At 37.2% G+C, this 20,557-nt stretch overlaps 2 protein-coding genes across 4 annotated transcripts in view; both read right to left on the bottom strand.

Moving 5' to 3' along the window:
* Positions 1–1,258: 1,258 nt before the first annotated feature.
* On the bottom strand, positions 1,259–1,867 carry LOC149830376 (thioredoxin-like protein Clot). Its single transcript, XM_090015799.1, has 2 exons — positions 1,697–1,867; positions 1,259–1,585 (listed from the first exon to the last, which is right to left on the bottom strand). Exons 1-2 carry the CDS (start codon positions 1,827–1,829, stop codon positions 1,335–1,337), a joined length of 384 nt encoding a protein of 127 aa, XP_089871925.1. The 5' UTR covers positions 1,830–1,867; the 3' UTR covers positions 1,259–1,334.
* Positions 1,868–12,264: 10,397 nt separating this feature from the next.
* The window catches only part of LOC149830375 (rhodanese-like domain-containing protein 9, chloroplastic), a 36,725-nt gene continuing 28,432 nt past the window's right edge, over positions 12,265–20,557 (bottom strand). For 2 of the 3 annotated variants that reach the window (XR_016433865.1, XR_016433866.1), the window contains exons 4-7: positions 18,529–18,614; positions 18,328–18,432; positions 13,187–13,342; positions 12,265–12,559 (exon numbers count right to left, since the gene is read on the bottom strand). Coding sequence is in view for 1 of the 3 variants with exons in the window: in XM_090016481.1 (XP_089872607.1) it covers positions 13,272–13,342; positions 18,328–18,432; positions 18,529–18,614 (262 nt within the window). In the remaining 2 variants the exon portion in view is untranslated. Of the gene's footprint in view, positions 12,560–12,847; positions 13,343–18,327; positions 18,433–18,528; positions 18,615–20,557 lie in introns of those variants that run through there. The other variant, XM_090016481.1, reaches the window with a different exon arrangement.

Genomic DNA, 20,557 nt, shown 5'->3' with positions numbered 1-20,557 from the left:
TCAAAAAAAAAAAAAAGTTTAGCACCAGTTTTTCCATTGTCTTTGTCAAGAACATAGTAATCGGAAGCTTCTTGCTACATGGAGAAGATCATTTCCACAGAAGCTTGCTTCAAAAGCGAGAAACTTCTCACTTCCTCAAAAGGAGGAAAAGCTTTGAGAAACCCGTTTATTCTCTTCAGCTTCCTTCTCATTTCTCAAATGTTTTCTTCTTGCTTCTTCACTATCCATTAACTTCCCCTCACTTTTTACGTTTTTTTATTAGAAGATAACAATTTTTATAACAAGCTTGCATATCGGTTTTATATCTATTTATATTTGTGCTTAAGTTATTTATTATTAGCTTCTACCTACGCTTAATATTTCTTTCTATGTGTTTTTTCTTTTCATTTTTTCACGCATTTGCATTAATGCATACTGGCTTGGCTTGGCTTGACAACCGTATCCCCGCTTCCAGCTTCATATTACTTTTTAACACTGGCTTCCCCGCTTCCAGCTTCAGATTACTTTTTAACACGCTTCCCCGCTTCTACTTCACGCTTATCCATTTTGTTTCCTGGTAACTATGCTCAAGAAAATCCCAATCAGAAGGTTTGTGACTATGGATGGGAATCAACATTGTTGGGCTTCATCCATTTTGTTTCCTGGGAACTCAGTTGTTGAGCTTGTTTTTTTTTTTTGCCAGAGAAATGCAATTCCCCTTTAATGAGCCTGCAGCATTTTCCATTTTCCATTTTCATTTTCTAATATCGTGAAATGGTGGAAATTGGAAAATCAAGCCTTGGATTGATCGATGGCATTCATTGTTGGAGAGGCGAGCTTTCAAGGAATTAACGAGTTTATGATAATTGGTATTGAAAATCCTATCAACGATCGTATCATTGGTACTGAAAATCCTATCAACGATCAGCCTAGGATGGTGTGCCGTGTTCTGGAGAGGTGTGGGATTCATGTCAGAGATGAAGGTAAACAAGCGCGCTTCAACTTCAGATCCACCCCCCCCCCCCCCCCCCCGCCAAAAAACAAAACAAAACTGAATGATATGCAGCTCTCGCTTGGTGGGAAGATAGTGGTTCAGCTAGAGATGCATATATCTCTAATCCTCAATTCCTGAATACCAAACAGGGTTCAAATCATTCGAAAACACACGAAAAAAGAAAAGTTTATAGGGGAGAGTTGATAGTGAAGGTTATCAGAAAAGAGAAAAGAAAGCAAAACATTCGCAATCAACAGATTTTGGGGTAACCGTAAGAAAGAGAGAGACAAGAAGCAGAATATTATTGATAACATATGTTGATGATTGGTCCCATTACATGAGAGAGAGATGGTTGCGGCTGTCAACGGAGGAGGTCGTCGATGCGGCGTTCGAGGTGAGCCTCATGGTCCTCGAGACGGCCGGCGATGGCGTCATCGTCGCCCAAACGGATCAGGGTAGGAACCCCCTTCAGCTTGAACCGCTGGTCGACCCTCCACGGATGGCTGGAATTGCGCCACGTCGGCCTGTCCCCGACGTAGGCCCTGATCAGGGTAACGTCGCCGGTGAAGGCCTCCAGTTTCCGATAGATCACAGGCTCTGCCCTCACACAATCTGTTTCCGGAAAAGAAGAAAAAAAGAAAAGAAAAGAAAAGATCGAACCCAATCTAACCCAGAGAGAATAGCAACGCTGAATGGTAATCTATAGAGAGAGAGAGTGTGTACCAGGGCACCAACTGCGAGAGGTAAAAGGGTCAACGTCTGCTAGGAAGAGGAGGAACTTCCTCTCGGACTTAACCTCCCTCAGGATTCGATCCAGATCCCCCACCTTCACGTCCACCATCTTCAGGGCAGCCATTCCTCTACCACGAGAGAGAACGAGAGAGATGAATTACCAGAGGGCCAACAATGGGTTATTTATAATCGTTCCTTCCTCCCAACCCACCTTTCCCCTTCCCTGATATTTTGGTAGATGGGTTGAACTTGGACGAATTTCGGGTTGGAAGGGGTTTTCAGCACTTGGGTGTGGGTCATACAAGCTTTCAGTGGGTGGGGACGGGCCAGGTCAGAGTTGATTCGGAGTCCTGAACCCGCTCTTATAACTAATGATTGGGTTCGGGATTTTATCAAGTCATGAAAATTGAATTTCAAACCCGAACCTGCATAATTTTAGAAATAAATATATATATATATATATATATATATATATATATATATATATAATACTTGAGTTGTGTTAGATAAAAAATCATGAGCCAAACCCACCTAGAATAGCTCAGGTCAACTCAAATATTATTTGGGTCAGCAGTTTCCATGGCCATACTCAAGAATTCAGGTCAAGTCAAATATTCAATACAAACAGGACCCATTGACAGCCGTACATACAGGATAGCGTCAATCTCTCCTAGAACCCAGGACCTGAACTTCAATTAAAAAAAAAAAAAGTTAAAAAAAAAAAGAAAATTTGGTAATCTTTTATAATAACATGAATTGGATTCAATTCTTAATGTTCTCAACTTGTGATCAATGCATCCTCCATAGCACTATCATGGACTAGGAGTCTAGGAAGGAGGCTCACCTCATAGATAAACTTATCTCTCTTATAAGACTTCACACTTTGGTCTTTGCTGAACATTTTAATAATTACACTAAAGGTTTGTTTGGTTGTTTTTTTAAAAAGTGAAAATATTGTTCAAAGAGATTCACTTTCAAAATCTCTGAAATTAACATAAAAATTTATTTTGTAAATCATACTTTTGGGTTATATGTCAAATTACTTTTTATGAGGCTTGTTTTTGGAGTTATGTGCTAAAATAAGTTTTATTTTTAATTGCCTTTGAAGTACCCTTCATATGAGAATTACTTTTTAAAGTGTATTATAAAGTAAATCTCATATGATTGAACCAAACTTACCTTAAGTAGATTGGATATGATAAGGTCAAGAGTAAAAACCAAGAAAATAGGGATAGTTGGAGTCAGAACCATTTCTCTATAGTTAGATTTCACCAATTATTGGGAATTTTTTGGGAACAAAACCTCAATAATTCGATGAAAGCAGCCTGGGCATGGGTGGCTCTACCCCGGGGGTGCTGAAATGTCAAACGAACGAGAAGAAGAGGAGAATGACCTTTGGGCTGTACTGCCCTTTCTCAAGGGAGGTCAATCCTGCCTTTCTCCTCGCCCTGCTTACTTTTCTTGCCTGAACCTCGTTACTTGTTGAAAAAATTATCATGCACTATGGAAACTCTCAATACTCACTTGTCCACCATGAGATGAAAGGATCATATTTAGGGGCGTAGCTAGGATTCATGTGGGGGGGGGGGGGGGGCAAACAGGGGTGTAGCAAAAAAAAAAATATTTGTGCAATAGTTGGGGGTTCGGGGGCAGCGGCCCCAAAAATTTTTTTTTTGAGATAAAATAAAAAATGGCTACAATTATTAATAAAAATCTATTTCATATGGACAAATCAAACTATTTGCTGCAGTCAGGGCTGGGCTAAGACTGGGTTGGGCTACAAAAATGGATAAAAATCTATTTCATATGGAATCAGGGCTGGGCTAGGACTGGGCTTTAAAATATTTTTTTTTAACTGTTTCGGGAGGCAGGACTGGGCTGCCCCCCCTAGCTACACCTTTGATCATATTATATATGAATAACGTGTGGAGTTCAAGATAGACGTCCAACACATGATCAATACAAGATTAACAATACATATCAAATGAGGTAAGATAAGACTGCATTTGGAAAGATAACAAAATGTGGTTGTTGGGCCCCATGGTCCACGACTAGGAGATCACAACCCTTTCCTTTTCCTGAGGATAATTTGTGATAGGTGAAGACTTGCTGGATTGGATTTACTTGCCTTAAGGGAGTTGATATTTTTGGATTCTTGGAACTCATTGGGTTTTCTTTCTTATCGAGATCCGGTTTCCTTAACATGCCCCAACAAGCTCAGCATGGGGGCCCGCACGCTGAGCTTGGTTCTGGCATTGGCAAACTTAACCAATGAAATTGACTTAGTTAAACCATTAGCAATTTGATTCGCAGTGGAAATTAGCTGAACCTGAATATGACCTTTGTTGACATTGTCACGAACAAAATGAAAGTCAATCTCCACGTGCTTGGTCCGAGCATGAAACACTAGATTGGCAGCTAAGTACAAAGCTCCAATATTGTCACACCAAAGAATCAGAGGTACTTTGGCTAGGAACCCAAGTTCTCCAAGTAAGCATTAGAGCCACATGAGTTTAGATGCAATACAAGCTAATGATTTGTACTTAGCTTCAGTGTTGGATTGAGCGACTATCTTCTGTTTGCAAGGAGACCAAGAAACTATGTTGGGACCCAAGAAAACAAAGGCACAACTGGATTTACAACCATTGAGACAGTTGTCCCAATCGACGTCAGAATAAGCATAGAGTTGTAGAGATGCAGATCATTTGATGCATAGTCCATGATGGATAGTAGCCTTGAGATAACACATGAGGCATTTAACCACGAACCAATGGGCTATTGTGGGCTGATGCATGTATTGGCCGACTTTGTTGATGGCAAAGGCTACATCGGGCCTCATGATGGCGAGGTATTGACAACCCCCAACAATGTTGTGGTATAATATGGCATCATGAAAGGGAGGTGAATCATCTCTGGTAAGTTTGATGTTGGAGCTCATCGGCCTAGGGATAGGCTTGACTTTAGCCATGCACGCCTTTCATAGAAGAGTCAGAACATAATTTTGTTGGCACAATAGTAGCCCATCAGTAGAATGAATGACCTTAATGCCAAGAAAATAATTAAGTTTGCCAAGATCCTTGATTGAAAACTCATCCCAAGCAACCAATAAGTTGATGAATGACTAAAGACTAGCTACATGCGATGATGATATCATCCACATAAACCAAAAGGTATAGAATAAGTTCATTCCTTTGAAAATAATAAGTGTTAGATTGAGATATATGAAAACCATGAGAGATAAGGTATCAACTTAGCCGTTGGTACTAGGCTCAAGGAACACTCTTGTTTGAGACCACAGATGGCATGTTCGAGTTTGCACACATGTTTTGTAATACTTTGACCCTCAAAATCTGGAGGTTTAGCCATGTAAACATCTTCAGAGAGAAGGTCATTGAGAAAGGCATTGTTAAAATCCAATTGATGAATAAGCCATTAAAAAGAAATGACAAGAGCAAGAATTACTCTGATGGTACTGGGCTTAATGATCGAACTGTAGGTCTCAAAGAAGTCAACCCACTCATCTTGAAGAAATTCTTTTGCAACTAATCAAGCCTTGTATTGGGTTAAAAATCCATCAACTCGATGTTTGTTACGGTAGATCCACTTAGAACCAAATACATTAAAATGAGATTGTGGTGGAACATGGTGCCAAGTATGATTTTAAATCAATGTTCGATATTCATCCTCCATAGTTGCCTGCCATTTGGGTATTTGGTTGGCTTGTTTGAAAGAAGATGATTTGCGTTCAAGTAATATGGTGTTAAAACAAGTTAGGAAAATAGGGTAAAGAGAGGCTGAGAAGGTTTTAGGCTTAAGATAGCTAGTTATAGATTGTGTGACCATAGGGTGAACATGATCAGAAAGATGAGAGATAGACCAATCAAGCTTGTATGATGGCTTGTCTAGGATTGGATGAAATAAAAAAAATGGACATAACACTAGTTCTCTTTGTTCCATAACAATTGTACCAACTACAATGTTTGTTTGGACCATACTCGGATGTTGTGTTCCAAATGTTTGTTGTTTGATGACAATATGCAAACAACTTGGACATACATGGATAATGGGTCATATTACTTTGTTTTGGATAATATGACCCGATCCACCTACCATTTTACATGTTTTAACATGTTTATTATGAATTTTTGCTTCGAATATGGATCCAATTATAAATGTATGTCTAAAATCATAGATTTTTGCCCTAAATATTGATCTCAAATTAGATCCAAATACCATAAACGTAATAACAAATTTTTCAAAATCAAAACGTTATAATCGGTATCAAATATGGATCCAATTATGAACATATGCCTAAAACCATGAACTTTTTTCCCTGAATATGGATCTCAAATTGGATCCAAATACCATAACATAAAAAAATGTTTAAAGACTAAAATCTGAGTTTGGATCTAAAAACTAAAAAGTGTTTGAAATTTGAGTAAATTGAGAAAAAATAAGAATTGATATTTTTTAATATATAAATGATTTAACCAATGTCATATTACATCTAATTATGAAATTTTATCATAAAAATATCAAAGCCTAAAATCAAATTAACTATAAAAATCAAATTATCAAACCCTATTAAATCATAAAACCTTAAAATGCAAGAAAATAAATCATAATTTAAGAAATTTAATTCAAAGCCCTAATCAATCAAAAAAAATCTCTAAACAAATTAAAGAAAATCCTAATCAAATTAACTATAAAAGGACCTCATTTAAAAATTTTATTCAAAGCCCTAATTAAAAAAACTAATCAAATTAACTAAAAAAGCACTAATTTAAGAATTTTGATTCAAAGCCTTAATCAATAAAAAACAAAAAAAATACTCTAATCAAATAAAAGAAAATCATAATCAAATTAACTATAAAACGCCCTCATTTAAAAAAATTTATTCAAAGCCATAATCAAAGAAAAAAAATCCTATTCAAATTAACTACAAAACCCTAATTTAAGAAATTTGATTCAAATCCCTAAACTATGAAAATCAAATAATGAAAATAGAAGAAGAAGAATGAATAATGCTCTAAAAAAGAAGAAGAAGAATGAAGAAGAAGGGGATGAAAGACGAAGAATAACAATGAAAAACGAAGAAAGAAAAAGTAGAAGGAAAAAGAAGAAGAAGAAGGAAAAAAAAACTAATCTATGAAGAATGAAGAAGAAGAAGAAGGAAAATGGAAAATAAAGAAGGGGGAGAGACGAAGAAGAAGTAGAGAAAATGAGAAGAAAAAAAATGGAAAACGAAAAAGGGGGAGATAGGAAGAAGAAGGGGAACTTGGCCACTAGGGACCCTCATCACGAGCACTAGTAACGACCAGTGCCGCCTCGCCCAGTGACAGTGACGATTGACGCTGGTGACGACCAGTGCTGGCTCAGCCTCACCAGCCTCTGCATGGCTGCAAGAGAGAGAGAGAGAGAGGATCCCTTTCCCTTCAATTTTTTTTAATTTTGTTCTGCCCATCCCCGTTCTCACCATAACAGGGTGGTGGAACAAAAATTATATAGAAATAAGGATGCGGCGGACATGTTCCACGCATCCAATGTTTGTTGAAAACACTATTCCCAGTGCAATTTTTGTCCAAAATCGTGTGGCAACAGTGCATCAAACATATCCACCAGGATAGGGAGAGACTGGATTAATGACATCATTTGGGTCAACCTATGATGAACCTGAGTCAATATGGTGGCTAGGTGGTTGGGACAGTGAAGACACTCTAGAAAGAATTGAATCATTGACCAGTTTGAATGGGTGAGACCGACTAGGGATATTTGGGATGAAGATAGACAAATCGGTACGAATGGCCTCAGAGGGAACACAACTCGGTTGATTGTGAGTTTCATCGGTTTGAGTTGTGGCTTCATACCTAACACATGAAGGATCTAGAACAACAGGACACAAATGACCCCATTGGGAGAGGTTAGGTTGATCATGGGTGTCAAGAACCTGCCTTGAGAGAATGAAGACTCATCAAAGAACACACACCTAGATGTATAGGTTTGGGTCACACTAGGATCATAGCAAATGTATCCTGTGTGCCTGGAGGCATGCCAAAGAAACTAATAAGCTTTGGTTTTAGGTTGAAACTTGGAGGTATTATATGGGTGACTAATGGATAACAGAGAGACCCAAAGACATAACGACATGAAGGTGTTCATAATTTGGAGGATGTGAGAAGATCAGTTCATAGGGAAATTTTCTTCCTAGAACCAAGGTTGGCAACCTATTGATGACATAGGTTGTTGTTCAAAAGGCATCAACCCAGAAATCATAGGATAGAGAGGCACCACTCAATATACTTAGGTGAGTTTCCACTACATGCATGAGTTTTCACTCAACTAAACCATTCTGGTTCGGTGCATATGGACAGAAGAATCTGTGAAAATGCTATGATCTTGAAGATATTTTTCAAAATGTGAACTCACCACTATTATCATATTGAAATACTTTGACAACATAACCAAGTTGATTTTCATCCACTTGTTAAAATCTCTGAAAGCAATCAAATACTTAAGACTTAAATTTCATTGGAAAAAGCCACAAAAATCTTGAGAAGTCGTCAACTATATAAAAGATAATACCAAAAGCTTTCTCTAGAAATTATTGGGACTGGACCCCAAACATTAGCATGCAATAACTCAAGAGGACAAGACATGCATGTTTCAGATTTGCCAAATGAAATTTTATGAGCTTTCCCAACCAAAAAACTTTCACATGTCTTAATTTGTTTATTCCTACTAAAAGCAATAACATTTTTTGAGTTAAAAATTGAAACAATCTTTCTATTTGTGTGTCTAGTTGTTGGTGCCACAAATCAAATGATACTTTTCTTCTTGCATAGAGTACCATCCTTAACAAGAAATTTAGATGAGGTGAATTTGAAGGTACAACCATTATCTTCAGTAAATTGACCCATAAATAAGATATGTTTAGCAATATGAGAAACATGATGAACGTTCTTTAAATCAAATTTAGCATCTTTAGATTATAAAACTAGATCGCCTATGTGAGAAATAGGTAGGGTCTTACCATTGCCAATCATGATAGATTTATTTCTCTGGTACGGGGATTTGTTGGTGAGCTGCTGATCATCGATGGTAAGATGATTGGTGGCACCGGTGTTAGGGTACCAATAGTTATCTATGTTTTGTTGTTGTAGATACATCGCAAAGAAGGCTTTGGATATTTCATACCAGTTTTTTTTTGTTGTATGACCATACTTTCCACAATATTGACAGGTAATCAGACCTTTTGATTTGGAGAAATTGGAGATCCTTGATTGAGATTTGATTGGCTTTGGTTCTCTTGGAAATTTCTTCCTCTACCTCGAACTCTATAGAAACTGCAGCCTCTAGAGGCGTTGAAAGTGAAAGCACGTGGGTCGATTCTTGGGCTTCAGATTGCTTAGGGTGGAGTGCAAACACCCGTTTTCCCTGATTTATAAAAAAAGATAATATAGATTTACAAATAAATGAGTGACATGGCTAGTTGTGATAGATGTGACAAATCTCTCATATTTGACTGAAAGACCATTGAGAGCTATTTGAACCGGATCACCATCACTCACGGGATGACCGGCGACAACAAGAGTCTGCCAAGAACTTGATTCGATCCATGTATGACAATATATTCACAATTTTCTTTTTGATGAAGGTAAGATCTTTCTTCAAGATCATAAGTCTCAATGTAGACTATGATCCATAGGCCTTTTCCAAGACATTTCAAGCTTCACGGTTAGTCCTGGTGCTCATGAGATGGTTGCCTTGATCCAGTTGAGCGCCAGTTGATTCTAATGATGACAAGTAAGAAAATTAGGATTTTTCTTCTTGGTTCCATCTTCTACAGTGAGAAACAACATAGGCTAGGAAGGTGATCCATCCACGAACTTCAAAAGATCTTGGCTAAGCATCACAAATTCAAGCTGATAGTTCTCATGATTTAGCTTGATGGAGACCAAACTGGCTATGGTGTTCCATTATGCAGTTGGGAGAGATCAGTGGCGGAGTCAGGAGTTTTTCGTTGGGTGGGCAGACTTCGGGTCTCGGGGACAATGCTATGGTCTTGAAGGACGATCCATTTATTCGGATCAATGGCGGAGCCAACAAAATTTCGTTGGAGGCACAGTCGTTCGTGAAGAGATAAAACTTAAATAAGCCTTTGAATTATATTGAAATCGATTGGTTATCAATGTAAAAAAAATCAGCAATATTTATCACAATATACTCAAATCATTTGAGATCAGTCTTGCATACATTCAGTCCAAATAAACAGCAAGGAACCAGAACATTACGCTGCTTTCCAAAAGCAGTTTCTAAAGCTTAAAACGCACAATCCAGAACCCGGTTGAATGCAGATTCTCGGGGAGTGACAGACGCTGGTCCAGATTAGGTGGAAGCTTAGGGTGTATGTGATACCGCTGCCACGGGAAGACATAAACGTGTCAGCACCACTTGCTGATCGTTGTACTGGGCGAGTGCTCGCCACCTAAAACAAACTGCATCTAAATGACAACACACTACGGACGATAATATCCAGAACAGGTCAGGTCCAACACTAACAATTTTTCAATTCCAAGCATGCGTTATTGATCCTCGAACAAATTGCTGCATTAAAAGTAAACATATAAAACACACATAGTGGTAGGCATTAGCATACAAGAGTTAAAATAAGATTCTTTGTTTCTTTACGAAATATCGCTGGAGGCACAGTATTTTTTTTTTTCGGTTTCAAATTCTGGGGTGGGCGACTGCCCACCCCTGGCTCGGCCACTGGGAGAGATGAAGCCATTGAGAAACACGTTAGAGCTTGGTGAACTCTAATACCATGAAATGATTCACATACTATGGAAACTCTCAATAGTCACTTGTCCACCATGAGAGAGGATTAGATTGTATATGAATAGGTGTTACACGTGTGGAGTCCAAGATAGGCGTCCAACACAGGATCAATACAAGATTAACAATACACGTCAAATGAGGTAAGATAAGACTACATTTGGAAATATAACAAGACAACAAGAAAGATAACAAAATGTGGTTGTTAGGTGATCACAACCCTTTCCTTTTCCTGAGGATAATTTGTGATAGGTGAAGACCTGCTGGATTGGATTTACTTGATTCAAGAGAGTGAATATTTTTGGGTTCTTTGAACTCATTGGGCTCTCTTTCCTAACGAGAACCAGTTTCCTTAACACTTCTTTTCTCGCATACGTCTCCCTTTGGCTTGTTTGCCTACTTGCTTCTTCTCTCCTCATCTTGAATGACCTCCACTTTTTTTTTAATCTTTAGTAGTCTGCCTTATCAATGTAGAATGAAAAAAAAAATAGAACGGGCCCACCCAACGCATACAGATGAGATGGAATGGAACCACAATTGAGAGACAGGCACTGACAGGTTTTGGCAGTGACTTTCGCCTAACTTGTGCAGCCCCTGCAGAGCAAGTTCTCCACTTGTTGCTAGGCTATACTTGCAACAATGGCTACACTCACAGCGTCAATGGAATGCTTGAACTAGTATTAGCATCCTCATGCCCACACTATAAGAGTTTGGTAGCTACCTTCTTTAGAGTAAGGAAGTTGTCTTAGGCCTAGTAGGTTGGCCATAGAAACAACATATATGATTTTAATTAATGTCATAAATTTTGGTACTAGGATTTTTTTGGCAAGGAAAAAAACTCAACAGAAATAAATTGTTTTTTAAGAGAATATCAAACTACACAATATTTAAAAATTCAAGAAAACATTAAAAAATAAAGGCGTAAAAACTAAAATATTAAAAACATAAAATGGCCAATATTTAGAAAATACTTAGAATTTTCCCCTTCCAAAAATATCACAATAATTTTAACACACCGCTGATATTTGTGACTGGTTTCCACACAGACAAGCACACTGTATGGTTCAGAGGTAGCAAGCTTAGATCATTACTTTACTGATGGAACATTCTAAAGTTCCAAGGCTCTCATGGTTACTCTTAAGAACCAAACCCTCCAAAAATGATGTCAAATATCCACATGTTTTGCATTGTCTTGAGCACAACGCAATATCATTGAAAACATGATCAGGAGAATGAGATATTTCTTGGAAAGTCAACATCTGCAATCTGTGAGGCCAAATGCCTCTGATTTGCGAAGAAAGCAGCACATCGATTAAAATGCGCACTCAAATTTTTCTTTTTTGTTTTTGGTGGTCAAGTTTTGGAGGGCATGAGTTTAATGCTAAAAAGTTTTTATTGGGCCTCACTTTCAAAGTGAAAAAAAAAACTCAAATAAAAGTCATTTCAGAAATTGATTCCTTGAGAAAAAAAGTTAGCACATTAGGCTGCGATTTCTGCCCACAAAAGTTTACTCTGTTTTCCTTGAAGTATAGTCACCAATGGAGCATCCACTCATTTGCATCAACAAAAAGAAACATGTCCTTAGTTTGGAGAAAAAAAGGAAAAAATGCAGCAATACAAGAAAGTTCACAGATGTTGCAGAATCTGAATTCTGTAAGATAAGTTATGAATATGAAGCTGGTTCGAGGTATTTGCAATCCAAATTCTGTCAATCATACAACAAATTTCATGAATATTTCTTTCCGTGTTGCTTCAAAAGCACAATGGACACATAATATGTTTAACTTGAATTAAAGATCGCTTGGGAATTTGATGAGCCTATCCAACATAATCTTGCATTTTGGAGTAGAAAGAAAACAATAGCAAATTCTTTTCTAATGATACAAGCCAACAAACAGTTGTTACAAATGGGTGGACCAATGTTTGCAGAGGCTTTGCGAGAGCATCACATCATCAATCGGACCAACCTGATCTTCTCATGTGCATTTGTTTTCCAACATGCAATTGGTATGTGAAAGCCTGCACAAAAACACAATCAAGTAATTGATTATATCCACTGATAGCAATCTGTGCCATATGAAAATTGTAGCATGTAAGTGATCCACAAGGCAACTTCAGGTATCACTTCACAGAAATCAAACTGTTTCTATATTTAAGTAAACATCACATTGATCTTATCATTTTATGCAAGTCATTGGTACTCGTTCTCCACGTGTTTGCCTACAACCTACAACACAACCTAGAATCTTGCACTGTATTATGAAGTAAGATATGAGCATCTTTTCAATCATGTCTGTAAGTAAAATATATGAACACATTTGAGAACATACATTTAAGAGTTGGAAGTACAAATGAATATGTATTTCCTTGGCATGGTCAGACCTCTAGGAACATTTTGGCCTTCAACACAAACTGACAAGTGATAACAACCCAGCAACTGTTTATAATGTTGTTAAGATATAAATCTCAGTTATCCAAAATCATTCAAATTAAAGAACTGAAAGAGATAGATTAGTAATAGGTCATTCTGGGACCTTGTTGTCTGTAGGGTGAACATTGGATTTCTTATTCAGTTTATATACAAGCAAATGCAGTGAAAACATCATTATGTTCTTTGTGTCATTAGACTTTAAGGTTGAAACTAACCCTCACATACTGTTATACATTGAGCCCAGTAGCCTATTGCGAATTGACGACAAATTGCAAAATTTGAGTTCCTGTCATGAGGCTGCTAACTCGTGGGTCCCAATTGAAATAACTTCTCTGCTTGTTCTGGAAAGAATGTAATGAAAAGAAATGTACCTGCAAAGAATAAAGCATAACCAGTTTAGCAACGAATCTGTCAAAAATTAAATAACCAGATGCTCAACCTATTAATAGTTTCATTGTTTTACAAAATATCATTATAGTAGTGTTGAATGACAAATTTTGCTGAAAATGATCATCAAATTGAATTAATCGATGGTCAGACTTATCCTAAATATTATAAAAGCAGAAGCACGGTATTATGTGCAAAAAATTGGATGCTTTATAACTTTTTTCATTGACATTCTTGTCGTGTGAGTTAAGAATGTAGTTAAAATTTTGTATGGGAATTTGCATAGTATTTTCTTAAGAAAAAAATCTTACATGGCATGTTGCATTTTTTCAAAACTTAATGAGTTACTATTTATAACTGCTCTCTCCCCCCATGCCTTTCTCACCCCTTCTTTAATGACCATAAAATGAAGAGACTCTCTCTCTCCAAAATGTTGTTCATAGGGGTGTAACTGAGTTACCAGACTCGATGTCTCAAATCGATTAACCTGACCCAAGTTGATATGTGCGGATCCAAAATATACGCTCATAATCGTGGGTATTGTGAATGAAGACCTGAATCCCTTTGGACGTGACCTACTTTTTATATTAGACCCAAATGGTTCCCCATAATGTAAATGTAAAAGTAAAACCAGACCAACATGAACCTGACGTGATTATGTATCGGAACCCGTTTTATTCTTGAACTGACCTGAACCCAAATTGGCTTTGTACCTGAACCGATTATGTACCCAAATCTGTTTCACGTGTGACCCAACTTGATAAATACCTAATACATTTTGAATATGATATATCATTGATATCTTTTTTTTTCAACTTCAAATGATTGGTTGGTAACAAGATATTTTTTTATATTTTAGATCTTGACATTATTTAAAATAGTTAATATCCTTCTCATTTGTTAGCATATAATCTTTGTAATGAACAGTCGATTCCACTAATTTATATATTTTTTGATTGGCAGGTAATTAAGTCTACCAATTATATCAAGACACGAGCTGAAACCTAATATGTTAAAACCCGAACCGATCATATCCCAACCCGTTAAACCATATGGGTCTACATTTTTTATCAGCCATACCCGGACCTGAACCTGGACCCGAATCAAAATTGGCCGATCTGGGTCTAAGTTTTAGTTCTGATTAAAAAAGGGGATACCACCCGATTATACCTGACCCCGCACTTACGCAAACACTGTTAACTTATATGGGTTTATAACTAATAGCCATACCTGGACCTGGACCCAGACCTGAATTAGATCAGTATGTTTCCTCATTTTATAATGTTTTAAAATTATCAATGTATTTATAATTCAAATTATTTTTACATTCAATCTTGATAAATGTCTGATGTAAACCTTTCCTAAACATTTTAGTTATCTTATAAGGCCCGACCATATGGGCGGGCCGACTATCTAGTACATGATAATGATAAAGAGATAAATGTACATGCAACGGGACAAGGTGGTGCTTAACATTTGACAGCCTCCCTATCAGTCACCAACAACCCGTGGTTAACACTGTCCACTATAAGCGAACAATATTATGCATGATCTTTTTCTGTATTGATGTGGATTAAGAGCAGTCTCATAGACTCCAGGTGTAAGTTATCTTGACATTTTGATGAACATACTCATTGTCCTAAAGCAATTACATAAATGTTGTTCATGTTCTGAAATGATAAAACACATCATTTCCTGTTCACAACCAGAAGTTAACTGGAATTAAGAACCATGTCATAGAAACATAGTGCGCACGGAATTTTTCTTATTGACTCACTTAGAGGATGTATCTAAAGTTTCATAGCCTGTTTCTATTTACACTAACTATCATCTTTTATCTAGGCTTGGAACAAAGATTACTATCAAAACTCCCCAGAACTATATACACACACTAGTGAAGAAATGATTTTAGGATTAGTACAACAAAAAGCTAATAATTGACAACAAGTTTAGTAAGGAAGCTAGCAAAAGAAATGTCATAAAGATATAAGATCTTGAAATTCAACAATGTCAAAAGCTTTTATTAGGAACTATGATATAAGATAGTAAATTTGGGAAGGATATGACTAGCAGGACTTGTGCCAGCTAGACAAAGAGGTGACAAAGTGGTGAGTATTATGTGACAAATGAGCACCTCTAAGATTAGAAAAATGATTCCAAAAGACAGCTATAAGTAGGACTGGTAAACAAGCTGATATAAACCGAACACCCTGTGTTCGTGCTCGATTCATTTACCATAAAACCCAGCTTAGGCTTGGATCTACCCTAACCAAACACAAGCCGAGCCTGAGCCGGCTTGTGTAGAAAATTTTAAATGGATCTTATAACATGGAAACAGTGAGAGTTGAACTGAAAACCTCTCCCTTACCTGTTATCCACTCCAACGAACTAGACAAATACAGTTTTTGTAATGTGTTACACTTATATTCTATTATATTGTGTTTTCATGAGCTTACAGGAGTTGAGCTGAGCCGAACACAGTCGGGCTCAACTCATTTATACTTAATGAGAAGCTCGTGGCCCAGTTTTCCATCTACATGACTCGATTACAAACGAGTCTGATGAGCCAAACAGTTCCGAGCCCTAGCTATAAGGCCAGCACTCTTACATGGTACAGAGTGTTGAGCAAGTAAAAGTTGATGGAAAGAGAGAGTGCACATAGCAGAAATGCATGTGTAAGATGGATGCATGGAATTATGAACAAAGATAAGACTAGAAATGGATATATAATAAAACATTTATGAGTACTTCCAATAAGAGAAATTCTAATGTCACTTAAGATGGTTTGGACATGTATAGAGATCTATCACAAAGCCAATAACAAAGAGTTACATGATGTAAGTAAAAGAAATTGAGAAAATAATAAGTCCATTGAAGACCTAATGGGAGGTAGTGAGAGGTGATATAAAAGATTTTTTTGAGACCAAAGGTATAGTTTGATAATGACAATGATATGATAAAAACACAGTCACTAATATTGGTCTTGACAACATCTTGGTGATACTTTTTACTGGATATTTTTATTTAATGTTCTTTTAAAAATAGTGTGATTTTTCCTAAATTCCTGTTCTTTTATTGAAAAGGCCCTCTAAAATGCAATATTTTCAAAATATCCACCAATGTCGGCAATTGTGCGTACATATAGCAATAGATGCTAAGTTTGATAATGCCTTCTCCTTTCTTTTTTTCATTTTTGATTTTCTTATGAACTATGTCACAGGGATTCGGCCAACCAGGTGCCGCACCCACGTCGACGCGATGCAATGCGGGTGCGGCACCCGCTGCGGTCAACCCGACCATGGGTGCGGTCAAAGCACCCAGGGTCATAAATGTCCAAATTTTGGATTTAAAAAAAAAAAAGAGCCCGATGAAATGGGCTGAGAGGAGAATTAGGGCAAAAAAAATTTGCCCTCTCCTCCCGACCCCGACGCTGCTACCCATCTCCCAACCCTGACGCCGGCGATGACTACGAGCTACCACCGTCCGACGACGCCTCCTCTCCGTCTCCAACCCAGGTACACATTCTCTCCTTCAATCTCTCTCTCTCCTCTCGTCTCTCAATCTCTCTTTTCGGCTACCTCTCTCTCTCAATCTCTTTCCAGTTTCCCTTTTTTCCTCTGTTACTGTGTACCTCTCTCTCTTAACTCAATCTCTTTCCCCTTACTGTGTACCTCTCTCTCTCCCAGTCTCATTCTCATGAATATTTTAGAAAATATCAGTATATTAACATATATAAACATATCGTATAAACAATAAGCAAAAGTATTTTTATTGTTTTAATATCAGGTTAAAGATGTGATATTTAAAAAATAGATAATACTTAAAAAATAATAAATAGTATTTTTTATTATAATATTGTCATTTGAAAATATCACTAATTTATCACAATATTTTCAAAATATGGGTGATATTTGTGACGCACACATACCAGCTAAAAAAGAAAGCATAGTTGTTGGTGTTTTTCCTAAATCCGAACATGCTTGTAGATGCATTTATCATGGCTTGTTACTAGAAAATATGCTTTGATATCAAATTAATTCAACCAAAACATTTGATTTTTTATCACAAAGTTTTGCTGCAATATAGACTGTTAATTTTAATTGGATCTTTTTAGAAACCCATTTAAACATAAAAGATACCTAATTTAATGCATGTTTTCCACTAAATAGACTATGAAGATTATATTTGCAGTTCAAGTTAAGTGAAAAAATATGCCTGCATGCATGATGATGAATTGATTTGATGATATTATGATAATTGTTTTTTATTTCATTAGCGTTACTGTTGTTAACTATTAAAACTTAAAAATTATATATATATATAATATAATTTTATATATATACCCTCCCGCACCCAAGTTTTTTTAAAGTGCCGCATCGCCGCACCCGCACCCGCACCCATGTGACATAGCTTATGAAGAATGCTCCAAAAGCAATATGCTAAACAGCAGTTTAAAATTTTGATGTATTCTAGTATTGTATATGAAAAGTATGCAAATAATGATAGAGAAACTTGTGCTCCATATATCCTTGGGAGGGACCCAGCATCTTGAGATATGATAACATTCACAGTCAATTCCAAACCATGAAAACCTATAGGACGTTGGTTCCGTACATTGCAGAGTGTACATATGAAAACACAACTAAATGCAATTGATCTTCCAGCCACCAACGATGTGATTGGAGTCTGGACCTATAGGATGTGACTGCCATGATCCATTTTGGTACCAAATTAAGTTGCTCTTAATGACAATATGGTCTCTCTCTCTCTCTCTCTCTCTCTCTCTCTCTCTCTCTCTCTCTCTCTCTATATATATATATATATATATATATATATATATATATATATTCTGATATTTCTATATTTTGGAGTGCATTAAAACATTTAAAACAGCGGACTCTATCCTTCTTTCTAATTTTCGACCAATATTAAAGGATATCATTTGTAGTAAGGCAAAGAGATGACTTACATATGAGTATGGTGCCTAGGACTGCTGAGATCTTTCCCTGAACTGTTACAAGACCTGCCTTCCCTGCATTTTGCAGCTCAGTGGATCCAATAGAGTCAAATGTTCCTGCAATAAGATATAAATGCTCCACATCCTTATGGAAATGCAAACATTATGTCCTAGTGAGACTTCAGTTTGCCATTTTTGTAAAGGGCACAAAACCTGGCTTTACTGACTGAAGGCCTGATGTAATACAAGCTAGATTCTGAAAGTCCGCTTCCTCAAGTTTATTAGTAGCTGCAGCTGACCTGATGCATCAAATGGAACAGTCAATTCAATAACTTCTCAAGACACTCTGGATTTTGCAACAATAGGAGATGACTACTAAAACTATCTTGCAACCAGAATGGGAATACAATCATAAAAAAGAAAAAGTCATCAAAGAGAACAGGATTTCATTTTATATGCTAATTTGTAATATCTCACTATTCCTTATGAATGTGAACATCGAGAGGCCATCATGCAACAGTATTTATCTTTTATAGCTTGAACTTTCATGAACTCAGTAATTTGTGTTTATTCTAGTTCAAAAAATTCAATATAATCAACAACAAGCCTTGTCACATTATGGGCATTAATCTCAGAATCACAAGTGAAAAGCCTCTAGCTTTCCAGATCTTCAAGAAATGGAAGAAAATTTAACAGTAAGGTCAACTTACTAATTATTGTGAAACCTGAAAGTTATAAGGAATTGGAATTTAAGAATTTTCTTAGGTGCTTTTAGCGCAGCCAGGAATTCCAATTTACTAATCATTGTTCAGCCGAGGGTCTGAGAGAATCAATGCTAGGGACCAGGGGGAAAGAGGAAGCTGTTTCGTTCCCTCATGCCCTTTGTTGATTACCTTGGCTTCTGTATCATGACATGGTTGGTTAGCTTCGAACAAAAAAAAAAGAAGTATCCCGTCCTCCAAGACCAGCAACAGCAGCTGTTTCTAGAACAAGTGATGTCATCCATATCAAAACTCTCCAGAAGTTATGCGCAACAGGAAAGAAGAAGTGCCATAGCTCTTGTTCTTTCACAACAAATGAAATACCGATCAGCAGATAGGCATTCAGTTAGCTTTCATGTTATACGAGAGCTAGTCATATCTATTCTATCAACAATTAAGTAATTAGTCCTAGAGCCTATTTTTTCCATTGTGCAATCAGTTCTCCCACTTGAATCTGGCTATGAGAAGCATTTCTACCTATTCCTCAAGAGTTAAAAGATCTCTCCTCATGCTATACCTCGTACTAAATCACATTCACAATATAAAATCACTTGCATTCAAACTGATCATTGCTACAGGGCATGAACTAAAAGAGGCTAAACTCTCCTTTATTGTTAGAAACCCGACCCTATGGAGGGACGGTTTCTACAATTCTGGCCTCGGGAAGGCTATGACATAGGGAAAAGTCAAAAAAGAGAGAAATCCATTCTCGAACTAGCTAGGCTCTGCATCATATAGGGTTAGCGAGCAGTGGGTGAGTTGCTGCTAAGAGAAAATATGGAAGAGTATAGGGAGAAAGGGCTTTCCCTTTCATGAACATGAATTTTGAAATAGGGTGAATGGAGAATACCTCATGGGCCAAAATACTTCATTTAAAATTAACTTAAGCTAGGTACATCTATCTATAAATTTATAAGAGGGCAAAAGGATAAAAATACATACGATTCCCACCCTAAAGAGGACTCTAGGAGGGGCGTCCCACCAGAGCCAACCCAGGCTGGACATGTTTCTCTAAGAGTTGTAGAAAAGGGAAACTCCCTCTCCGCAGTCTCAGTTGGGTGGGTCCTAGCTGGGGCGGATATGGTTAGTCGGTTCTGGAGCAGGAAAGGGTCTGTAACAAACCACCCATCTCAAACATATATTGCCTTCAAGGCAAGAACTCTAGGCAATAGGCACTTAGTTGTTAGTTGGTCCTCCTCTTTTTCCAATCATGTTTCACCTTGTGGGTTATGGGTCCACAATATGAAACCGAATATCGAGGCTACTTTATAAATTAAAGGAACCAAGAAAGATCTACCCCAACATACGTACTGAAGCCAGGAACATTCTTTCCTATCAAACCAAAGACATGAGAGAGGCCTCCAAAGTGGAATGAGTCAAACGGATATAGAGTGGCTGGTTGAGACAAATTATAGACCCATTTTGAAGGAACTTGATTTGGTCAAGTCTATGTCGCATAGGTGCGGGTGTGGCAATGCAGT

This window comes from Nuphar pumila, chromosome 8 (genome assembly GCF_984573655.1).
Source record: "Nuphar pumila chromosome 8, dmNupPumi1.hap1.1, whole genome shotgun sequence".
In the NCBI taxonomy this organism is placed as follows: domain Eukaryota; kingdom Viridiplantae; phylum Streptophyta; class Magnoliopsida; order Nymphaeales; family Nymphaeaceae; genus Nuphar; species Nuphar pumila.
This window is presented reverse-complemented; position numbering and strand designations above follow the sequence as displayed.